Genomic DNA, 26808 nt, shown 5'->3' with positions numbered 1-26808 from the left:
AAATTTGACATGAGAGTTTAAAATTATTAAAATGTGAAGTTGAATGAAATTTGATATTGAAATTTTACGGTTTTAGAGGAATTCATTCTGCTTATCAGAAAATCAAGATTTTTTCGTACAAATGTTAATCATATAAGTAAACACATTTCTAAATTAATCCTTTCCATACAAGTAAGTATATGATTATATTAAATGATAAGGATTAGTATAACAAGGTAACTTTTCTGCGGAATTTTGATTCTATCAAATTTAGTGTAGATACTTTTTGATTTTTGCTATATCTGCATATATGTAGATCAATATATAGAGTTATTGTTAATATAAGAATGGTTTGCCACCAAAAATAGATATCACCAATAATTACAACAACGAGCCTAATTTGTGTAAGTGTGCCCTATAGGCTAAGGGTGGAGACGCATCAATCATGCTTTACAATAATATTAATTGCAAGAACAATACTGCGTTAAAAAATTTATATTCGGGAGCTTGTTAATTAGAGTATAAAATACAATTCTAGCAATAATAATTTGGTATAGCAACATAAAAATAAAGACTTTTGCAATACGACACTGTAACCTAAAAATAGAAAAAATATAGTAGAGAATTTTATATTACAGAATGGATCTTGATTTTGCATTAGAAAAATTTAAATTTTCTTAAGTAAAAAAGTGTTTTTCTGGGTTCGTTAGCCAGGAATTGTGTGTTCAAATTATCTTTTCAATTCATCATAATTTCGATTATGATATATAATAAACTTATTGTAAGAAATCTTATTTCACATTGTATTTTTTATATTTCTGTCGTAAGTACGATATTCCTGAATTTTTTTCGAAATATTTGTGAAATGAGGGTGAAAAATATTATACATCATGTTAGCCCAATAAAGCTTAAAAATGTTTGCTTTTGTTCTCTAAATACTCAACTGTATATCGTAAATAATCATGTTATATCGTAATTAAGTGCTAAAAAGGAGACATCACCTCCCGACTGTGGTAAATAAACACGATAGGTTGGTAAGGTGTAATTATGAGTAAATGTTAATTAAAGAAATATTTATTGGAGTATAATTGGTTTTTTGAAAACTTTGGATTCTCACTTACTATCTCTGAAACCGGAGTAGTCTGTTACAAGAATTATACACTGTTTGCTGGGGGATTCCATGAACTTTAAAACAAGTAAACCAAACTGGCTTTGTATTTCGTGAATTATGAATAAAAACATGAGAATTGAGCGGTTTTCAAAAAACCTACTAATGAGGCTTCATAGCTCGGGAAGGAGAACATATAAAGACAAATGTCTCATGGTGTTTTGTGTTCGTCGGGCGCGTTCTATCACCTTTTTTTAGGAATACCATCGAGCCTTAGATGCTGGGTACTTTTGTGCATGTATATTCGATGTACACTGCGTATATTTGATTTGCATAAAATTTCAATATTGAAAATATTTATTATTTGCTTTATAAAAAATTTTAAGGACTACTATTTTAGCTTATTCTCTCTTTTTATTTTCATTTTTCATTTTTTTTTTAAAAATTTGAAAACTTTACAAAATAATACTTTACTATTTGACATTAATATTGCATAATTTCTAGATGCACTATACAAATTTGCTCAGTAAAATATTTGTGTAAATTGAAAAGTTTATTGCAGAAAATTAAATGAAAAATTTTTAAAATCAGTTTTCAGTTTCAACATACTGTAAAAGTTTTCAGTTAAAAATATTTAAAATAATTTATACTTTTTAAATAGTTAAAATAATTTCATGCAAAAAATTATCCCATATTCTTGCTATATTTGTATATGTATAACAGAATTTTGCATTTAAAATTTTAAAATGAATACACTTTAGAATTTTGCAATTAATAATCATCATTTCAATAATTTCCAAAGAAATTTTCTGCATTTAGTAAGAATTAAAATACAAATTTCTCTAAATTTAAAACAGTTTTTTAACAGTTTAGTAAATGAAAATTTTAAGAAAAAAATTTGTAAAAAAATGTCTGCTTGTAAGAAAAAAACCTTGTTAAAAACATTAAAAATAACATTCTTTAAAATTAAATTGTTTCTTTTAACATATTAAAAGTACTAAAAAATTTTACATATTTTTAAAATTTAAATTTCTTGCCTTCATCTTTTTCATAAAAATCTCTAAAACGCATGCACAATCCTCCCAGCTAAGTGAAGCTTAACTATATTATACTTAAAGCAAAAAAAAATGGGAAAATAAAGAAAAACTACATGTGAAAGAATAAAATTTATGATAATACGTCACGCAAGGATATACGTATATGAAGAACAGAAAAAAAAAAGAAAAAATAAAGGATATTATATGGCAAAGAATAATTTTCATATTAATACTAACGTTCACCGTCTTATTTCGTTATACAGTTATCCTTCAAAGGAAAACGAATAAGAAGAAATTCAAAAGAAAATCATAATATGGATATTAAATCACAAGTTAAGATATGGTTGAGAATTTAAAAGGATATGAGCGTCATACGTTATATTTATATTTTTTTTTTCTTTTTTTTTGATTTTTCGCTTTTTTTACTCCTTTTTATTATTCGCCGTTGCGTTTGTATTTTTTCTGCATTTATGTTATTTTTAATATATTTTTTTATTTTTTCAAAATCTTTGAGAAACTTTCAAAAATATTTGCTTATTAAACTAAAGATCTAGCAATCGAAATCTAAGACTCTGTAAAAAGATTTTACTGAAAAAATTTGTTCGACTACAAAAGAAACGTTTTAAGTATCGCTATATTTCTAAGTATCGCTTTATTTGTAATGATTTTTTGATTTAAAAATGCGGCGCATTGCATCTCCTATTTTCCAAAGTCATACGAAAATATTTTTTTATAATTCTACATGATTTTTAGTTGAGCAAAACTTCTTTCTATCACAATTTCTTTAAAAATTTTTTGCTTTAAAGTTGCCCTAAAAGTATGCAATAAATGGTGGTAGAATTATGATTTTCACACTTGCAACCATTACAAATATATTATACATGTATAGGTTCTAGGGTCAAATTGTTAAAATCAAAATGTCCTTTTTTATAAACCTTAAACATGAGCGACTGCATTTCTACCTCTTTTTTTCGTCAAAGTAGATTTCTTGAAAATTATATTTATTTTTTTTTTTTTGCTGTTTAGTATATCCTTATATTTTTTTTATTTATATCCTTGATTTGTAATACTTCAATCTTATATTTTTGGTTACTTCGCCGTATTTTACATATTATACATAAAATCTTCTTCCCTTTAATTTTTTATAAAGTTTTTAGGATATGCTTTAGTTTATGCATTCACTTTCGTTTGTATCTGTGTAATAAAATATACATACGTACACAATTTCTAATGAACGTATTTCAATTTATGAAGAAAATATTAAAATTTTTATAAGTTCAAACTCGTTTCCTTGGAGAATTAATTATAAGCTGACCTTGGTTGTTAAGTTTATAAGACAACTATAATATTACTTATACATAATAATTATAATGCGAATTTTTGACATAATTTCCAACTTGAATGGTATTCAGTTAAAACGCATATGTGTGTGCAAACAACAATTTATACATTTGTTTTCAAGAGGAATTTGATATTTCAGTAAGAGTAAGTACATCAAGTAGGATAATGTACATTTTAAAATTTGAAATTTGAAATTCAATGCAAACCACTTTGGTCCTGCATTAATTTTAGTTCATTTTAACTTACAATCTTTAGCGAAAGTAGTATACATTTATGTAAGGCTGTTAACATTTGTAAGAACTAAATGTGTTGAAACTCAGGTAAAGAGGAATATGACATGGGGAAAACAAATATAACACTAATTGTGAAGTAATAACGCTTGTAGATTATTAGTGATATTTGTGTGTACGAACCAAATTTTTGAAGGGTAGAACATGTTTTATAAAATTTTTCAAATAAATTCATCAATTAAAATTTGTAATTATTTCTGTAAAATTTATTATTGTAGTCATTATATTTATAAATTCCTTAACATATAATTTATTAAGGCAAAACTCAATTAAACACAGAGCTAAATAATTTAACTAGATTCTAAAATAACAAACGTCTTTGGCAGAATGGAAACAATTTTTTAAAGTCTACAACGGGTGGATGAAGGAATAGGGCAGAATATTAGACTAAGCAAAAATTTATATGTGTACATGTTCATACTACAGAGCACTCTTCGAGTGTCTGTACTAATCTTAGTATTATCTACCCTTCAGTAAGATATATGAATTAGCATAAAAATATCCATGTTAGACTGCAACCAAGCGTTGCAATGCATAAAAATGTGAAATTAATTAATTAATGCAACTAGTTTTATACACAATATCTGAAAAATTCAAGGAAAATTTTGTTTTTCGTCTTTCAAAAGACTTGATTCTTCAAAATCATTTCAAAATCAAAAATTATTTAAACAATTAAATTTTAAGTTGTTTGAATTGTTCGTAAATTTTGATTATACAAAATTTTCTCAAGAAAATTGATTTATTTCAAATTAAACATTAGCAGACTACAACATTTGCTCTGTCCAAGTCTACATACTCGTATACTAGACAATGTTATAATGTAAATATGTTTGTGTATAAAATGATATATTTCCCTTTTTACTTCCCATTCCACCATTTCAAATGTTTATTATAAAAGACATGCAATATTTCTTATTTTTTTAATCTTACATAGTTAAGCGTTTCAAACATAACCTAAAAACTCTTATGATCCTTTTCTTCTTAATACATTTTCCCACTACTAACGAACAAATAAATAGAACAACAACAAAAAAATACTACCGTCTGAATACACAAGAGAGTAAAAAAAAACAGACTTCTCAATGGAATTCCTAAAATAACAACGTTGGAAAAGAAAAGAAAAAAAAAATAACCACTAAAAGTAAACATACGAGCAAAAGAAAGGAAAATAGTGATGGAAAAATTGTATCGAAACTTGTTATCGTTTATACGTGTATGTGTGTATCGCAATATCCTTAAAATATTTATATTGAAAAAAAAAAAGATGAAGAGGAAATAAAAACAAAGTTGAAATATTTTAAACTCAATGAAAAATAAAATTTCCATAGAGGTGATATTTAAATAAGTTGAAATAAAAAAAAAAGAAATTCTCTAAAAAGCAAATTGCAACCACACGGCAGTTAGAAAAATGGGAATCGAACATATTTTCGAAAATATTAAAATAAACAATAGAATTTTCTTGGTTTTTCCAACTTTAAATCTTTTGATTCTACCGACGACTTTATATTACATAGTTTATAAATTGGTTTTTAGTCTGGTAGCCCAATATGTTATAGATGCAATAAATTTGTTACGTGTGCGATAACAAGAAAACTTGTCTATAAAATATTTCATGAAATTAATAAAGCTGCAAGCAATGCTTCTATGATATTATAAATAACTTGGTGGTGATTTAGATAGATTTTTTGTCCCATAGTTGAACACTCGGTTTAGCAACTGCCCGAAAATAGAAAAAAACAACATTTTTTGGCCCTTTTTGGTGACAAGATTTTTGGATCGAATTTCTATAAAAAATTTGTAGTATGTATGAGGCATATACGTTATAAATAAAAGAATTTTTGTATGGCTTATATAATCACAAAATACAACAAAAAAGATTTATAGGTTTTGGGTAGAATCTATCTGATAGCGATAGTCAAAGGGCATAATAATAGTTCTGATTGAAAAACAAAATCACCTGTTTAAAACTGAGACAAAAATAAAATTTTTTTAAAGCCTACTAGATTTAGAAATTTTATACGATACAATAAAAAATTTTATATTAATCACAATTTTAATGGTGCACATTTAAATTTACAAGATTTATACTGCTTTTATAAACACAGATCCGACAGGCTATTCAAGACTTTAGGCTTACATACAACTATGATAAATTGATTTGTGTAAAAATTTATAGACAACCAAAGAGAATAAAAATTTAATAAGGAAATTTTTATGCAAATTTTATTGAAAATTTTCTATAAGAAAAAAAACAAATATCTTAGTAAGGAAAACTTGCATATCCTGAATTTAATATGCATTTTCAACATCCTTTATTTTCTCTTAAAATAATACAAAAAATAAAAAAATATATAAAAGTTTCTCAGTTATTTTTTCATTCTTTCCTGTAGTTTACTTATTTTTTAATATCGTGTTGTACACACGTACTTACTTATGCATATTCCCCCGCTTAATATCGTACGTATCGGGCATTTTGTATTACATTCATTGCTTTATTTCTTTATCCTTTCAACTAATAATATAGGTACATATGGGTTTATAAAAAATGGAGTCACTTTCTTTTTTTTCTTATTTCTTACTCTCTATTTCCTTGAATTCGTTTTTACTTTTTTTTTTTTTTGCTTTTCGACAATATCTACTGAATTCTAGTTTAATATCTTCGTATTTTTCCTTAAGGAGTTCATTTTTTCTGCTTATATTAATGTTATGCTTCCTTTTATGTACACAATATAGCCAAGATTTTTATTCTTTTATTACCGAGTCGCTTTTAAAAACTCTCTTGTATTTGGTTATTTTAATATTTAAATTTCGATTTTCTTTTTATAAAAAAAAAAATTCCATTTCTTATACGTTTTTTTTTTTCTTATTTTTTTAAAAGATCAAAGAAAGTCGGTTAAATTGATTTTCCATTTTCCATTCAGAATTTGTTGCAGTTTTTTTTCAATATTATTTTATTTTGCCTTTTGCATTTAAAAGTGTAAAGAAACAGGAAAAATCTCTTACTTTATCATATACACTAGAAAATTTATTTGAAAGACTTTAAAATTAGTCAGAAATCCAAATCATCAATTTCAAGTAGCTGGCATACCAAATAAATAATAAAAAAATTTTTCCTTTACTTCATTTTCTATATATGAATTTCAAAAAAAAAAGTGAATAAAATAAAGATTATTATTCATTTTCAAGTTATGAATAAATTTGCATATGAATAAATTCTTCATTTTCCTAGAATTTCTAATGTTATTTTTAGAAAATGTTGCGCAAAAAAAAAGGAAAAAAACATAAATATAAAGAGGAAGTCTATTCATTTTTAGGACTTTAACACTCTTTCAAAAACAAATTCTATTCCATTATTACTCTTATAATTTCAATAATTTTCAAAGGAATTTTAAATAAAAATAAAATTTTTTTTTTATAAAGAAACTGGAAATGTTAATGTAAATCCCCCTTGTTTCTTCTATTCTTAAGAAGAAGATTTTGTTATTCACTCTCACACTTGATCTCAATCATCTTATATTATAAAAGTTCATAATTTTATATTAAGACCTATGATATTTATATTTCAATGAACATAAGACATCATTTATAGAATTTCGTCTGAAACGGAGTGATTGCAGAGAATAAGAGAATGCGTCAGAGAAAACAACAAAATTTATTTGAAATTTAATTTTACCACATTTTGTCTGCAACCTTTCAAATGAATCTAAAAGAGATGGTCGCTTCTCTATACAAAAGGAAACTATAGAGCAAGAGTAAAGCAAACTAAATCGAAATATCGGAAATAACACAATTTAAAGAGCACTGCAAGCTGTAGCTTTTTTAGGTTTTAATTAGAGTTTTCGACTTTAATAACAAGTTCCTTTCAAGAATATTACTCGTATTAAATAATTATTAATTAACGGTCTAATAATAATAAACAAAGTTTCTTAAATCACCATCACCAAGGTGTGGGCGTTAGGTATTGACTAGTCCATCAAACTTCTTAATACAGTAGTTTTGATCAAAAAGCATAAAATTGCAAATTCTTATTTCTGAATTAATTTTTAATTTTGTTATAAAGTTTTTCCGTCATGTGAAGTAGGATAATATTCCTTATTGTTGTAAAATAGTTTTTAAACAGAAAACCCATTGCTTCATTAAATTTTCTTGTTAATTCAGTAATTTGCAAGGATTTTCTTATTACGTTTTTATTTATTTCGCGAAAAGTGAGAGCTAAGCCAAAAAGTAGTATTGAAAAATTTAAAAGACGCAAGTCAGGTTTCTAGGCTAGCAAAACTTTTGAAATCTGCCATATTAAATCACCAAAAGTAAACTTCTTGTTAAAAACTTTAATTATTATAATGTTATTCTATAAAGACAGTTAACTGTTACAGTTATAATGTTATTCTATATTATAATGTTATTGCAAAGACTAAATCTGTTGCAATAGATGTCTATTGTAGAATAATATTTTCTTACTTACGAAGATTTAAATGCACGATTATGTCAATGTCTCACTCTATGGACCCAGCAAATATATGAGAGATCAAACTAATTTTATCGTAGAGTATAGCTTAGGAGTTTTAGATAAGAATTTGAAAAATATGTTGTTCACAAATTAAGCCTTTTGGGTTATACCTTCATATACTAGTGACGAGTAGTAAAAACTGCTATAAAATAACAACATGCTTGCAAGGTACAAAAGTATTAAAAAACACTGAAAATTATCCAAAATGTTGTTTCTAAAACTTGTTGGTAAATCATTGGATTCTAAGCACGTAATTAAATAATTATGACATACTGAACTTTAAAACCACACTTAGTCTTACTTCTTGAAAACAATCTAATTAGCTTCAAGCTCCAAAAATTTAATTCTGTTTCAAAATAGAATCATAACAGTTATTATTTTACTGCAAAAAATGTCCTAATATCTACATACAGTTTATATTTCAATACTTATTGACCATTACCGTAATTTTATTATAAAATACCGTAATATATTCCCATAAACAACACAAAGCTAGAAAAAAAAGTTTTTATTTAAACAAAATTGATTGAAAAAATGAGATTTTTATCAAGATAGAAATATTACGCCAAAAATTTTCTCTCTTTCTCTTTCTCCTTTAAAGCATGAAGAGGATTGCATAAACTAAATTACTTGTACATGTGTATAAACAAATTCCACATTCTCTCCAAGCAAAGAATGCAAAAATAGGACGCTTTACGTAAATTTGAGTGTTTTGGAAAGTATTTTTATCTCCTTTTCATTTTTTTTTCACTTTTACCTTGAATTATGTAACCTAAAGGAAACTTTAAAAAAAAAACAAAACTAAAGAAAAATTCTTTTTGCACCCCTTCTCTTAAGTTGATACTCAACTTTCTCTCTTCCCTCCAAAAAATGGTTTTTTTTTTTGTTGTTTTTGGCCATTCTCTCAGAATAAGGAAAATATTTTAATGATAGAAAAAACAGGAAATTTTCAAATAGAATTTTCTCCTATAGTTGTATGTCAAGTAAAAGTTGAAATAGTTTCCCCGTTTTACAGTTTTCTGATTAAAGTAACAAAAACAAAAGGGGAGAAAAGAGGAGGAAAAGTTTTTTTTTTGTTTCATACATAAAATTTGAAAGTTGCAATAATTTTTTGTTCATTTTTTTTTTTTTTATAAAAGTGTTGCTTAAAAAACATTTGCCTAAAGAAAAAATACCAACGATTTTTGTATGTGTTCACAGGTCTTTGCATAAGAAAACAAAGAACAACGGAAATTAACTGTGGAATTGAGCTGGTATAACATTAAATGTCGTGAGAATTAGGTATGAAAATCACATATTACACACAAAGTGTCATGCAACTCCAAATTTTCGATTTTGTTTGTAGAAACACTGTATAGAATCAAGATTTTCACTCGCATTTTCTATTGTATTTTATGGTTTTACCCTTACAAAGCTTAATGATTTTTAGGAAAACGAAAATTTTTTGAACATTGTTTACACACTCCTTCCCTTTCATTCGTTTGAACAGAAATTTTTATAAGAATTCCATTAAAATATTTCTTGTTTTTCTTGTTTTTTAGTTTAAAAGACTGGTATCTAGGATTTGTCGCAGTAATAAATTCCCAGATTGTTTTCTCAAATTTCTATGTTTATTAGAATAGTGTTCTTTACAGGTTGTAACCCCTTTTAAATTGATACTTTTTCCTTAGATACTCAGGAGCAAATAAAAATTATACGGACATTGCAAAAATTGATATAACGCAGAAAGGAGAGGTAATTTTTGCTGCTTTTCTAAACTGTGTCGAATGAATTCAGAAATTCAGAAAAGGTAGCTATTTTGCCTTAACCATTTAAAAATCTAAATATATTATAATAGATTTTTATTGACGTAATTAAATTCGTTATTATACAAATTACTTTCATTACTAAGATTCAAAACTTTAATATTATAAAAACATGGGATTCTAAAAAATTTTAAAAATTAGTTTTCTATTACGGAATCTCTCAGTTAAGGTAGCCTCTGTACGTAATATAAATTTACGTAGTGAAATTTTTCATGTTCATATTTTCTGTTTACACTGTTTTTTTTGCCCAGCTTAACGTAATGACAAAGTCAATAAATTCCTTTATCAGCTGTGCAATGGCAAAATAAACGAGAAAAACGAGCACACATTGCAAAACATTTGTTCTTCTATTTCAAAGATATCCGTATAATTTCTTATAGTACAACCAAAAAGCAGTGATAAAATATGAACATATACAAATTATAACAATTATTTGACACATCTCCCTATAAATAATTTTACTTAACGTAGAAATTCTCTGGTCCCCAAAATTAACAGAGGGAAACCTGTATTAAATGTCTTATACCCCCAGTTGGAGTATTCTGCATGAAATATTGTTAGTTTGTTAACACTCAAATCAGTTTAAAAACTTTGTAACATTTGAAGTATTTTGGAATGTAAAGCGTTTGTATTTGCATGAGAAAAAAAATAGCATAAGAATAGAAATTCTAGATTTAAGTTTTAGAATTTAGATAAACTGTTAGAGCAACATCCGAAATTAAGTGATCATTCATAGTTGCGTTAACAGTTTATTCTCGCCTTAATCAAAACTAAAAATTGTGTAAACTCAATTTTGCAAAGGTCAATTTCAGAATTCCTTATTTCTGCATGTTCAGTCAAAAAATATCCTGTACGAGCTATAATTTATTTCTATTGATTAAAATTAAATTTATAGTCTATTTGGTAATGTTCATAAAACTTTCTTTCTTAAGTTTGTATGACACTCAATTAAACAAAATACCAAAAACTAATTAATTTTAATTTTTAACTTTAAAAATTTTCTTCAAAGTCATCCTCGATGTAATTTGAAAATTTCCCTCAAACGTATAAGTTTTAAAATTTTTTTAATTTTTTATTATACAACTATTTTGTTTAAATTTAGAATTTTAATTTGTTGACACCCTCTTATATTATACCAAGAGTATTTTTATAAAGTTAGTTTTAAATTTAAAATATTTTCTTTATCCTAAATTTGCTTTCATGAACATCTTTTATATGTTGTTGGTATTAAATGTAATATGAATATCCTTTCCTGTATATCCTACATTTAGTAAATATATTAATAGTGTATATCTATATGTGTGTAATTTCTACATAAAACAAGATGTTTTAGTTTTGATGTGTTTTTGCTTTACTTTTATTTAAAAGACTTGCGTGACTTGAGATTGCATTTGATGGAACAGATGTCAAGAAACAATCTATACGTTTTTACATGTAAATACAATGTATGTATGTATGTATATAACAAAATTTAAAATGAACAAAACTTTTGAGATTATGATGAAAAACAAAAAGAAAATAGAACAACATTATAACAGAAATAAGGAATAATGTAAAAAACATCAGTACATGCAACTTTAAGTCAATTTTGTATAATTGTCTTGTAATTCATAGAAGCCACGTAAGGACAGGCAGAATGTTGGAAGCCGAATGACCATATTATGATCTATGAGAAAAAGAGAAAAATTAAAGTTTTCTTTAAGCCTTAAAAATGGACCGAATACGACTAAGTATGAAAAAAATGCACTGTAGAGCTGAATGAGTTAAAGACAAAATGATTTTAAATAAGAAAAAATAGGCAATTGGTTTGCAAATAAAAGTCAAATTAACAAGACAGTACTCAGCTATAAATTTCAAATAGTTTGGCACTGTGAATATTATTTTAGCACTTCCTATTCTAAATTGCATATAGCTTAATCATGAATCAAACCATTTAACTCGAGTTCTCAAGAAAAAATTATACTTTAAATCAAAAATGAAGAGGTGAAATTGACATACCACAGAAAAGAAGACTTCAAAAAACTGGCGATGTTACGTAGTAATGTTTATTTTAAAATAATTTGATCCCTGAAACTGTAAAAAATGGAAATATAAGAAGAATTCAAGTTTTTATTTTCTAAGTATTAAGAAAATTTTTTTGCACGTATTTTAATGTTCATCATAATTAAACTAAATTTGTATGTACATGTGAAATACAACCAGAAAATGGATATGACTGCACATCCTTTTTGTCTACATAGAGGACTAGATACGGACATAAAGGCTCTAACATTCTTCTTGTTGTGTATCGAAAACTTTATACGGCTTAGAATAAAGTATCAAATTTTTATAAGGATTTAAGATTATTTTCAAAAGACTTAAAATAAATCATAAATATTTAAAAAAAAAATGCATGTATGTGTACAGGGTAAATTGTATAACTATTGTACCTTGAAGTCATGATAGTTCAAAGCTTAAATCATTCAAACAGTTCTATTGATTTTCAATTACCTATAGTATAAGAAGTTGTGTTATTAAAAATAATAATTTGAATAATTTATTTTGAAGGGGGACAGAACATTATAGAGAAAATCGCTATGTGAGAAAATATATATAGGGATAATTGGATAATAACAAAGCAAACTAGATAATAACTCAATAATTCATTAATGTAAGGATTGGACTAAAATTTTAGCCTTAAAACTTATAACACAGACACAGACATTTAAAAGAATCAAAAATATATTGTTTTAGGTCCAGTATTTCGAAACTTAAGTTATAACTATGTTCTACAATAACAATTTAAAAAAAAAAATAATAATTTTAGTTTTTATATGACAATACGCAGTTTCTTAATCAAAAAAAAATTGTTGGAGAAAACAACAAACAAGATGAAGAGAAATTTCTTGGAAAAATTCTTTGAAAACTCTTCCATTACATAACATCCTTAAACCGTATAGTTCCGTTCTAGATTTTGATTTATTTACCAATAAATTTTAAAGAATACAAAATTGTAGTCAAACGTTTTTAATAGAGACAAAAATAACTTCCATCTTCTTTTGTAGAAATTGTGCTGCACATGTTTTTGCTTTAACATTCTATATATTTTTTAATGTTTGCAGATTACCAAAGACTAGATGGTCTTGCCAAAACAGGGTGACGTTATGAGGAAATAAAAACGAAATTTCATTTTTTTTTACATTTTGTTAACATTTTATTCTCTTTAGAGCTATGACTGTTAAGGCAACGAAGGAGTGTTGTAACAATTGGTATAAACAAAACAAAAAAGTGACAATCGAAAATCAAATAAAGAAAAGTTGAATTTTACACAATACACTCAGCTATGTAAGTTTAAGCAGAGATGCTTAAACTGACTGCCATGGCGCTTCTAGTTTTATAAAACTAACAAAAAAGCTAAAAATCTAATGTATTTCAAGCTTTAAATATCTAATATTTTTGGATATATATATTTTACAATGCTTATTATATATAAGTGTCTTACAAATCCTGTTGAATGTTATATTAATAAAGTTGGGTCAAACCAATGGTTTGTATTGTAGCACTTTTCCCTTCAACAAGTGAAAATTCTGCTTTTAAATACAGTCTATGTATACCTACCGCACTATTAAAATTATTTTCAATCATATACGAAACTATTTCTAGGATTGCATATATTTAGGATGAACGATTTATGCAGTCTTTGAAATAAAGCAAAAATTAATATAAAGCGGGGTTAACATAATGCACGATTTTAAGGTTTAATTGTGTGAATTAAAAAAAATACTTTTATTTTTTAATGTCATGGAATTTACCGTTAGCTTTTTGCGTTTATAGAAATTTGAAAAAGCTTGTGGTTTCGGAAATATAAGGTGTCAAAAATTTAAATTTTGTAAATTTCAAAAGCGATAACTTGAGAGGTGGTTGAGATGGAAAAAAACTTTGTTCTAACGAAATGAACTATTTATTAATATCTAAAAGCTCCTAAAATTTCAAGCTTCTACAGTCTGGGGTCTAGAAGAAAAACGACATCAAAAATTTTGAAAAGAAAGGACTTTAGATAACGGTAAATTTAAACGGCCATTTTGTTTTTCTAAAGTTTAACTATAGTATACCGCGCTAGGAGAAGCAAGCCATTGCTTTTCATTGCAACAAATAGTTAAAAAAGGCCATTTTTAGGGTTTTGGGGGGATATAACTTCTAGAGGGAGGGGGAGATAGGTAAAAATTTTGTTCTACGGAAATAAGTTTCTAGTGAAAATCTATGTACGTATTAAATTTCAGCTTTCTATCTTCAAGGGTGTAGAAGTTTTGTAAACAAAAAAGTGTCCACGGACGGACGGATGGATTTTATGCTTTATGCTTTTTAGCACTTTTTTTCAAAAAATTTTTGGAAAAGTGCTAAAAAGCATAAAGCAGACAAAAAATACCGCAATAAAAAATCTATTCTATCGGTTTATCACTCCATCTCACAAGAACAGGAGTAAAAATGGCGGTAAACTTTCATAGTAAACACTTTCATGGACAGTGAATTTTCATTTTTAGATTTGAGAATAACAAAAAAATCTTGTCCCGAGACTTTTATTTCTTTGTGTAAGTTAATAATAAAAAGATAAGAATTATAGCCAATACACTCTCACACAAATGTAAAAAGACAGTAAAATTAGAAAGGAAAAAAAAGTTAATAATTCGTAAATTTTATAATATGCAAATTTTTTTTGAAAAGTTTTCCCCAAATATCCTTCGCAAAAAAGCAATTTTATAATACAAAAGAAAAAAGGGAAAATAAAAATTTATTGAAGATCGATCTGACGATAACATTAAAAGGCGGATTACGATCGAAAACCTTATGGTTCAATAACTAAAAATAACCTTTAAGTTTTATAAATATGAAAAATTTTTTACATTTTTTATTCAACCTACACACCATACTCACATACATAAGTCTTTTATAAAGACACTATTCCGATGAAAATTTTGTGTTCTATTTATACTTCAGCCCTTATCTATGCGACTCCTAAAAATTATGTGAACTTTCATTTTATTTTATTAATTTTTTTTTTGTTTTAGTTTCCAAAATAAATTCCATTTTTGGTTCTTTTACAACAAAATAAATATAAAAACAAAATTTATTTTTTGCCTTAAATTCTCAGTTTAATTTTATCCTTTCCTTGTTTTTGTGCCTTTTATATCCTTTTTATTACAAACTATATTGTACTATATATGTTTTTTCCCCATTTTCACATGAAAAAAGAAAAATATCTTTTGTAGCCGCTCTAACAGTAGGATTGATTATGGGCGTAATAAAAATAAGACGAAACACACAAAAAAAGGAGCACACATTTACAATTATATATATACATGCAATAAGATTGATATTCTACTATTAAATTAGGTCTGGCATTTTTGGGGACGGGTTAAGGTTCTAAACGTTATTACTTCTTACGTAAGTTGTCATAGAATTCAAATACATGTTTAATGTGTATATTGTGGGTCTGATAGTACAGATATGATATTTTTAGATAAAACTTCTATAGAGAAATAAATATATATTAGATGGTATTAAAGATAGATAATGTCCTGGCTCCTTAATGTTACTTAAAATTAATTTCAAGTAACCTTAAATACTACTTATTTATTTAAATAAAATGTAGGATTTAAAATAAAAGTACGGTGAATCGTTTTAAATTTAAATTTAAAATTCAATTTTCAAGTAAAATTTTTTTAAATTCCAAATGGTAAATGAGACAGAATTTTAATGCATGTTTGCTTTAATAAAATTCAGGAAATTTTTTAACAATTACTTAAATCTTAAGATTTTCGTCAAAATTTAATTTTATATTTGGCGTGACACAAAATTTAAATGAAAAAATAAAGTTAAATTTACTTGTAGGATTAAAATTTATTCAATAAAAATGTAATAATATATCGAAAATTCCCTTTAAATTTGTTGTATGAGTTTTATGACATTTATAATATTTTAATGATATCTAGGAAGAAACCAAAATTACAATGTTCAAATCTAAAATCTATTTCAAAATCAAGGCAACTACGTTCATTCAAATACCAAAAGTAAAATTATTGTGAATTTCTGTGGAAGCTGCGGCTTCAAGGTCAGCACTTTTATGTTGAGTATTGAAAAATTTATTATAAAAATATTAATAAACAAAACTAGGTTTAACTCTAGAAAGCGGTATGTCACTGGTTCGAGTCCAGCTCAATGAAAACAATTTTTTAATTTTTCTGCCGTGACTCGTTCGTTTCAGTGTGCTGTCCATCTGTTCTGCAGTTGAATAAATTAATTTCCATTAGTTATTTTCATAGGTTTAATTTTTATTCAGGCCCTCTTTTACAAAAATTTTAGACATGTTATTATGAAGCACCTAACATATTATAATACAATATACTGTGCACATACATTTATGTGTATAAGAATACCATGTTTATCTGGTAAATTTGCAAAGAAAAAAGAATTTATAAGAAAAATGGAATGAAAAATAATAAAGGTTATCGGGCACCATAATAGTTAATAAATTCATACGTATATATTTATATATATATTTGTCTATTTTTATGTAATAGTAGTGGCGCATAATATCTATGTGTGGCACTGTATATCCATGTATACATAACATATACATAATATGTGGAAGTTTTACAATACTTTAATTGAATTATATTACATTTCGTTGATTATTGTTTTCACCCTGTAAAAATTATGGGGACGGTATGTTCCATATTTTATTATTTGAAGTTCATTATTATTTTCCTGAAATTTTGACTTTAATAAGGATTTCATATTAAAATCAAGAACATTTTTAAAATTTTCTTCATAAAACTTATGTCTGAAAATCATTTATTGAAAACATAATACCAGTGAATAAAGGAATATAATATATAAGCGCTATATATAAAGTAAAAATTATAAGAAATATATGAAGTGAGAAAATAATACTTGATTTTCACCTTGAATTTTGACATCAAGTACATAGCAATATTACATGGATTCGCCTTATAAAATGAATTCATAATTGGATTTAATGAAACAATTTAGTTTTTATACTCAAAAACAGAAAAGACTTATTTAAAATTCTGAGTAATTGTCTATACTTAGAATTTTTAATATACTTCATACAGTCATATTATAAAGAACACGTAGTTAATTTTAATTTTATTATTCTTTTAACCTTCAAAACAAATTTAACTTTATTAAAACGAGAAAAGTTTTCTTTGGAAAATCTCAATTATTTTAAAAACTTTATTATTATTATTAAAAAACAAAAAAGGAAATTTTAAAAAAATTACGTAAAATATTATTAAAATGAGTAACAGGAGAAATCATTATCCTGCAACACGGGAAATATAATTTTATAAGGATAACATAAATTTTTTTTTTAGTTTTTGATTTGCAAAGTGTTGTGGGCTTGAGAGCTAGATATTCAAAAGTTTTTAGTTTTATTCAAACAATTTATGTTCTATACGGTATGTCTAACCTAAAATGTTAAGATAATTTAAGGGACTGAAAAAATCTAACATTTTTCTTGCACATAATATGAAATGCTATGTAAATACGTAGACAGGAAAAATATTCAGGAAGCCAAGAAAAAACGACAATTTTACTTATTTTTGAAATATTTCTATGTTTGCCTATTTTTTTTGTTACCATGACAATTGTTAAATGTGTCCCAAATATAATTTTAGAATAAATATTTCACTTGCCTAATGTTTAAATTGTTAAGTGTACGTTCCAATAAAATAGTTAAGTTATTCACAAATTATGATTATATAGCATATCTTTAGATTTTAGTACGCAGCAGTGTTTAAAATTTGAACAAATAAAAAATAGAAAAACCTCCTATAGATATGCAGTAATCACAAACGAGCAGAACTTTGCATTTTATAAAAAACTTTCAATTTAATTTTGAAATCGAAAAATTTTTTTATTAATAATATTCTGAATTCAAATACAGTCCAGGGATACTGAGGCATTTTATACTTAAAATTTAAATTTCAATATTCTTTAATCAGTCATTTATGCAGTCAGTTAAAAGTTAATCACCCTATATAAAATCTACTTTGTTTAAAAATAAAATATTATGCAAATATTTATTTTAATTCTATTGTTGTTCTTACCAAAATTCAATATATCCCTGATGAATAAGTAATGCCATAAAATCACCAGTAAGGTCATCTCGTTCACCTGTCAATAATATGATACCATCAAATGATTCCGGATGAAATTCAACACGTAGCTGTTTAAAAAGAAAAAAAAACAAAGAAAAAATTTTTTTAATACAAAAGACAAAGTATCTAGTAAGGAAACAGGAATTTTTAAATTTTTTCATCAAAAAAATTTAATTTAATTTTAAACTTTAAAGAAAAAACAAAAAAAAAAAAGAAAATTTTAAATAAAAATTGTGTAGATCTATGTAGCAAGTTGAAAATTCTTAGCATGAACAAAAAAAGTTTCTTTTTAATTCTGCATCTTCTAGAATTCTAGAAAATTTAAAAGTCAAGAATATTTTTTAATAACATGATTTTAAGAATTTTCTCTAGGCATTTCTTATGAAATTTAGTGAAAAAAACTTTAGCTACGTACTAGTTTAGTTTTAATAGCAAGTTTTCATCGAATTTTGCAATAAATTGTTGCAATTTATAGGAAATGAAATTTTTAATATTAATAAAGTTTTTTTTTCAATTTTTTTTCCTAATAATTTAAAAATAATTTTTTATAATAATATTTGATTTTACCTGCACATGTTTATAAGCTCCTCTAAGTGCTGGAAATGCTAGCCATGATTTGTGTGTGAATCTTGGCACTGTTACGTTTAAATCTGAAAGAAACGCAAAAATTTCAAGTCGTAAATAAAACTTGTTAGAAATTTATTATTAAAATTTTAGAATTGTGGATAAAAATCCTTAATTGTCGAATTGTTTTTTATTATATTTTATTTAGAGTTAAAAATTAAATCTTTAAAAAGAATGTTGTAAGTTTCCATTTTTTTCACTATTTCAGGATTAAGAGGACATGAAACTCAAGTTAAGAATTACGAATATAAATTGGTCAAATATTATTAGAATTTGACTGTTTCAGAATTATGAATTGCGAAACTCACTGAAGCAGCCTTTGCTTGTTGTAAGTGAAATAATTAATTAAAATCACTGCCAATTGTTTTGAATCACAAAATTCCATTATTCTTGGTGAGTGATAATTTTATTATTTCCTATGATCTTTTTTGATTTACACTGAGGAATTTAATAAATTTAACACTAATGCCATATATAGGGTGATTGAGGAAGGTATACGATAGTATGAACCATTGGTTAGAGAGCCGAAAATGGGTAAAAGTTTTCTGAACTAGATAACAATTCTGAAGTGTTTCCGAGTTACAAGGATTTTAAGGATTTTTCACGAAATTTGTGCTTGTTTAAGGTTTTTTTACTTATAACTTCTGTTCCGAAAAAGATAGGGGCTTCGGAGCTTATATGAAAGAGAAATTATTTGTATGAAAGAAACAAATATTTTTTTTAGTTTAAATTATTAAATAAAATTGTAAAATTATTATAAATATTTTTTTCGGTTGGTAAATTTCGTCTGAAGAATGTATTTAAATTGTAATTTTTAACTAAATTGTAATTAAAGTGTACTGGAAAGAAACTTCCGACAAAGAAGAAATTGGATTCAAAAAGAAATTGAAATCTAATAATCATACATAAATCTAGAAATCTTTTAAAAACATACTCTACTTAGTATGTTTGTCAGAGTCACAAAGAATACTCTTCCCGCAAAATAAAGATAGAAATTTCAATTGGATCGGAATACTTCGAGAAGGTAAAGCGTTACGAATTGTATTTGTAACGTGCTTAGTTCGCAATATTTTTAAAAATAACTTCAGCTTGGTGACCTGATAGACACATACAATATATAGCATTATTCAATAACATAAAAATAGTTTTTATTTTGAAACTTACCTATAGAAATCAAAATACAAGAGTTTGTTCATTATATTAAACGTATTTGTCCTTATGTGAATGATTCAAATCGATATGACACTTTTAAAGAAATCTTAATAAGAATCAAAAAACTACACTAGATAGTGTTAATTATCGTAGTGTTAGGTATTGATAGTAGCATTACGTAGCATGTGGATGGTTGTAAAAAAGTGCCTTATTTCTTGTTCCTAACATATCAAAATAAGAATTTTATCACCTGATTATTAATTTTTACGTTTGATAACGCACATTTATATATTTGTGGTCAACATATTTTTGAATACTAAGATAAAATATAAAATTTTTCTTTGAAATTTTGTCAATTACGTGTTTGTATTCGTTAATATTATTTTTAAGATTGTCACTGATTTTGTAAAAAAATTTGGAAAAAAAAAATTATTTAATTTTTTTTAAAACACAGGGCTGCATTTAAATGGCCCTACATATATACAATTTGAATATCTATGTACTTAGTTCTTTAAAACTTAAATTTACATTCAATAATAACGTATAAAAATGAGTTTCCTGTACCATTTCCGATTCGAATTAGGCAAAAAAAAAATCTTTCTGTTTTATTATTAAAATTCGTTCATAAAATCATTTTCACATAATCAAAAGGAAAATATATTTTTTATCGCTCTGTTTTTTCGCCCACTTTTCCTTTTTTTTCATCCATGCACAAACTTTTGTATTTTCATTTTTTTTTTTCTTTTTCTATACTTTCGAAAATTTATTTATACTCACAAAAATTCTGCCAATAAAATTTTATGACTATTTATGATTTTCGCTCAATAGTGATCTCAACCCATACCCGCGTCTCAACTTTCTTTATTATTTTTTTTATCCCATCCGTTGTACCAAAAAAAAAGAAAACATTAACACATACGACGAGGAGTAAATAAAAATATGATGCAATCCTCGCATTAAAATATATATATATATAAAATAATATTATATAACAATAAATATGTATGTATGTTTTTTCATACTTATATATCCTTTTAGATATCCTTTAAAAACAACAAAAAAAGGGAGAAAAGTCCCCCATCCCTTAATTCTTCTGCTAAATTTTTTTCTTCATTTTGTTTTTGTTTTTTTCTGATATTTAGAGTTTTTATTGTAATAAAAATAAATTTTATTTTTTTTGATGTTTTTTTTTTTTATTTTTATGTTTCTTTTAACTTCCGCACTTTACAAACAAAATCTAATCAAATTTTCCGTTCTCTTTATACAAAATCACATACAAATATTTTTGCTGTACACATAGAATACATATATAGACGGTTATATAAAATTTTTGTAACAGCGTTGATTTATGGAAGAGTTGGAAATTTTCCTAATACATTTTATATCTTAACGTTATTAATAAAAACAAAAATAAACGCACAAAAAGTAGATGTATAAATGTGTGTATAGTATAAATACAATCTGGAAAAACAATAATAAAAATTACATTGTAAATCGTCATTCCTTAATTTTACCCATTCCTTTTTGTATTTAATTGCCCGGAATCTGTAGAAATATTATGTTTATATAATTATGTATATATATAAATAGATATTTATAATAATAATCGAAATTTGATGGTGTCATAACAGTGTAAAATATTCTAATAAAAGTAATTGTTCAAGAGAAAAAAAAGAGAGATTATATCTCTGATGAAATTTTCACTATAAGACTTGAATATTTAAGATTATTATTATTGAATTTCGGAAAATGGTGGAAATATAAGGTTGTTTTATGTTTTTGTTTTTATCTGCTAATTATGGTAAGTTGTTTTATTTTTAAAGGCAAGTTAAATCAATTTGCAATTGTATTAGTGATATTAAAGAGTGAATTATAGTTGTGTATAATTTTAATTACAGCCAGACTAAATGATTTAAGATAGGTACTGTGTGACAGAAAATAAGTAATACATAATAGATGACATAGTGAAAATTTAAAGCAGAAATCTTATTCGAACAACACAGGACCAATATTTTATACTTTAAGAAATTTGAAATTCACAAAGCAAAACTCTGTAAAATAATACACTTTCCTTAAACAACAAATTAAATACACTTTTCTTTAAAAAACAGGAGAAACTATGTCTAAAAAATGTCATCATATCAGATACTTTTAGTATGAGAAAAAAAATGAAAAAAAGCATGGTCGTAATAATGATTAAAAGTTTTGTTGATTTTTGGAGCTGTAAATAAGTGAAAGAGAAAAATAAATTTTATATATTAATTGTTAAAACTTTAACTTCTACGAAACTTCTACGCAATGATGTCGTTTACAAAACTACTGATTTATGGTGAAAAAATTGATCTAAAAATGTGATTTTTATAGAACTTTATCGAAATGACTTACTACCGCTTCCAGAAGAAGAATTTAAGAATAAAAATTTTTTGTTATAAAACGGCTTATTTGTTTTCCTACAAAATTCATCGGTTTGGAGGAACAGATCAAAATACTTGAGGTAAAAGGTTTGGATAGGAGAATTGAAATGTTTGCTTGGTTACATTAAAAAAACTAAATTGCTACACGATTATTTCATATAAAGGTTTTTTTATTTTATAAGTCGAATCCCATAATAATTTAAGTGAATTTCCTTACAAAAAAATAAAATATATTGTAGCTAAAATACGTGCGTTCCGTGGACAGAAATTGTTTAAAATTTATTTTGTTTAATATTCTTAAACAAAACCAAAAAATAATCTTGTATACAGTATGATTAGGTCTTGATTGGCAAAAATATAATAAATTGATCGCATCCACAATAAAATTGTATAATTTTTTGCTGAAGATCAAAAGTTCAAAGGTTTTGATCACATTCATATCTTTATTTCATAATTTTATTAATCTCGTTCATTCATAGTTAATTTATTGTATTTCTGGTTATTCTCAATGGGGCGCAAAATATCATAATTTTTGATACACACTGCTTTAACTAGCTCGAAATGGTGAACCATAATTTTATCTACAAATTGCCGTAGAGAATAATATTTTCGTACTTGATCTGAATTTTTTAAATTACAAAATTATAAAAATTTTTATGTAAGCGTATTACAATCTCTTAAACGAACATTTTTTGTGTACCTACAAATCTAAAGACGTAGAATTCTCCTACCACTTATATTATGTTACACAAAAACGAATTTTTTTATTTCTCAACGCAATTATTAAATTTTAAAAACATCATTATTTTTAATTTCAAGTAATTTAAATTAAAATTTTAAATGCAAAATGAAAATCTACATAAAACGTACGCAAATACAGGAAAACAACAAATTCTTTTATGCTTCACTCGCTCCTAAAATTATGCTTTTTTTCATCTATTTGAAAAATCACATATTATTTTCCACAATAATTATCCAGTCTTTTTGATTTCCTTTAATGTTCGTAATGTTTTATTTAAACAGAATTTTCCCTTTGAAAAATTCTAATCTGTTTCACATCATTTTACTTAAATTAAATTTTCATAAATTCAAAGCATATAGTGACAGAAATATAATGATGTTGGTACATATTTTACTACATACCCACACATATAATATAGTATATTAATGGCCATTATGTAGAAGAATTCGTGTACAAGCTATTGTTATGTTCTAGAATAATTATTGATAAACGACAAATATTATAATATAGGCACATATGTGAAGAAATATATTGTATAATATACGAATGAATATGTCATAAGATTTCCATATCTCATTATTATTTAAAATTAAAGTGTTTCAAGTATAATAACATGAACAGAAAATCCCTTTTAGTACGGCCACCCATACTAAAAAGTGATAAAATAATTACGTGCGGGATATAAAAAAATATGAACAGTGCCGGTTTCAGGGAAGATTGATAGAAACGAATAGAATTTGCAAGGACAGTTTGTTAATACAATAAATAAAGTTGGGTCAAACCAATGGTTTGTATTGTAGCACTTTTCCCTTCAACAAGTGAAAATTCTGCTTTTAAATACAGTCTATGTATACCTATCAAACTATTAAAACTATTTTCATTCATATATAAAACTATTTCTAGGATTGCATATATTTAGGATGATGCATATATGCAGTCTTTGAAATAAAGCAAAAATTAATATAAAAAGGGGTTAACATAATGCTCGATTTTAAGGGTTAATTGTGTGAGTTAAGAAAAATAATTATATTTTTCAATTTCATGGAATTTACCGTTAGCTTTTTGCGTTTATAAAAATTTGGAAAAGCTTGCGGTTTCGGAAATATAAGGTGTCAAAAATTCAAATTTTACGAATTTCAAGAGGTGAAAACTTGAGAGGGGTGGAGATGGAAAAAAATTTTCTTCCAACAAAATGAACTATTTATTAATATCTAAAAGCTCCTAAAATTTCAAGCTTCTACAGTCTGGGGTCTAGAAGAAAAACGACATCAAAAATTTGGAAAAAAAGGACTTTAAATAACGGTAAATTTGAACGGCCATTTTGTTTTTCTTAAATTGAACTATAGTATACCGCGCAAGGGGAAGCAAGCCACTGCCTTTCTGCGTTTGCAAAATTTCAAAAATGCTTATGGTTTCATTGCTACAAATATTTAAAAAAGGCCATTTTTAGGGTTTTGGGGGGGTATAACTTCTAGAGGGGGGAGTTAGGTAAAAATTTTGTTCTACGGAAATAAGTTTCTAGTGAAGATCTATGTACGTATTAAATTTCAGCTTTCTATCTTCAAAGGTGTAGAAGTTTTGTAAACAGACACACGGACAGACGGACGGACGGATGGACGGACGGACGGACGGACGGACGGTCGGACGGACGGACGGACGGACGGACGGACAGAGTGAAACTAATAAGCAGTTTTTTCAAAAAATTTTTTGGAAAAGTGCTAAAAAATAAAATAACTAGTATTTATGAAACAGGCTTCATTTATCATAAGAATATTCTATTTGTGACTGGGTTTGGATAAAAATTTATACTTTATCCTACAATACTGTAGAGAATTTTTAAATTAGTTGAAGAAATTAGTGGATTCCCATCATATAAGGGAAATTGATTATTGTGTTTTAACGAACGTGTTTGAAAAATAAAAAAAAATTAATGTAAAATAAAAATATTGAAAAACTTAATTAAACATACTTATTTAAAAGACGCTTGGGTGTAGAATTTTGAAGAACTTAATAAAACCTATAGGCAATAATAGCAAAGAATATTAATATAAACTCCAAATAATTTCATATCCTAAAATTCGATTCATAAATCAAAATCTTAAAGCTTTTTCAATAAAATTCAACCCTGTCATCTTAATATACTTCAGCATTATACGAATGCAAACGAACGTATAATTTTATAACAAAAGTTTGAATAAACCAAGATAAAAAAATCATTTTCAGAAAATAAGAGGAAAAACAAGATTTCATTCCATATGCTTGTGGTGTAAGAAAATATTTTGAATCGACAATTTATTAAACTTATTAAGAAAATTAAGTAATCCAAAATATCAGCCCAATATCTCCCATTCTTCCGTATAACATTTTGTAAATCTGCTAACAAAAAATTACCTTAAAATTTCTAATATGTTACATTTCCTTTAATTTTTTCCTGATTTTATATTTTATTTTTCTTATCTGTTTCTTTTTTTTTTTTCAATTATTTGCCTCATTATTTTTGCATGAAAAAATAATATAATAATGCGCACGTGACATGTCTCTTTTCTTATCAGCCCCAAACACAACAAAACAAAATTGATGTGGTTCTTTTTACAAATTCTGTTTGTGCTTTAATATAATAAGTTTTCAGACTGAATTCATTTTATAAAAATTATATTAATACAAGCACATGGTTTTTATAGTATTTATATAACATAGGAACTTTTATTAATTTCAATTTTGAAAGAAATTGATTGACATTTCATCAATTACCAAAAAATTTTAAAATTTGATGAAGAACTCTGCAATTACTTTAATTGAATTTATTATGAAACAAAATTTGTAGGCACATTACACTTACATGTGTAATTTAAAAAATTGCAATTATACAGCATGTCGATTAATAATGGCGATAGGGACTTTTATAAGATAGAACGACAGGTTTAAATTATTAAGAATTCAATAACATTAAATTCAATAATGATTTAATTATTGAAAAGAATTAATAACAAGGTTGATTTTCTGATTTTGGTAATTAAAATTATAAATTAATCAGTATTAATGACTTTCGAAAACTTTTGTTTATATCCATTTAGCACTCGTTAATTATTTCAGTGTTAAGATTTAATTTTATTTTATACAAACTACTCAACGTGACTCTGCCTTTTTAACCAGAAACTGTACTTAATGTTCGTTACAATTTATTGGATACTCATGCTAAAAAATATAAAGCAACTTTCGAGTCGGCTAGTTTTGCAGATGTAACATTTAAGTTTTTACCTTGGGGCTTTATATTTTCAGAAATCTTTGACTACTGTAATAAGCATTAAATTAATTTCGACTTAATTAACTAACATGTAAACCACTTATTGTTTCTGTTACTCAATTAGCCAGTTACAAAACGCTAACTAACTATACTAATAAAAGAGTACCTTTTTAAAAATTTAAAAACTAAAGGCATTAAAACTAAAGTTTAAGTTTTTGACATCTTATATATCCGAAACTGCAAACTTTTCCAAATTACTATAAATGCAGAAAGCTAAAGGTATGCCATCAAAAAATATAATTGTTTTCTTAACTCTCGCAATTAACTCTTAAACTCGAGTATTATGTTAACGCTTTTATCAATTTTTTTTTGTTTTATTTAAAAGATTGCTTACATTGCTCATCCT

General features: G+C 25.5%; 1 protein-coding gene across 1 annotated transcript in view; it reads right to left on the bottom strand.

Annotated features, from left to right (window-relative positions):
• The window catches only part of LOC129610845 (uncharacterized protein DDB_G0283357), a 255592-nt gene that overhangs the window by 93672 nt on the left and 135112 nt on the right, over positions 1-26808 (bottom strand). Inside the window, exons 5-6 of the mRNA XM_055523599.1 lie at positions 18794-18876; positions 18176-18294 (exon numbers count right to left, since the gene is read on the bottom strand). Of these exons, the coding sequence (XP_055379574.1) occupies positions 18176-18294; positions 18794-18876 (202 nt within the window). The remainder of the gene's footprint in view (positions 1-18175; positions 18295-18793; positions 18877-26808) is intronic.

The sequence above is a fragment of the Condylostylus longicornis genome, unplaced genomic scaffold (assembly GCF_029603195.1).
Source record: "Condylostylus longicornis isolate FDR11 unplaced genomic scaffold, ASM2960319v2 ptg000048l, whole genome shotgun sequence".
Classification (NCBI taxonomy): Eukaryota; Metazoa; Arthropoda; class Insecta; order Diptera; family Dolichopodidae; genus Condylostylus; species Condylostylus longicornis.
Note: the sequence above shows the minus strand (reverse complement) of the source record. Positions and strands in the feature narration are given on the sequence as shown.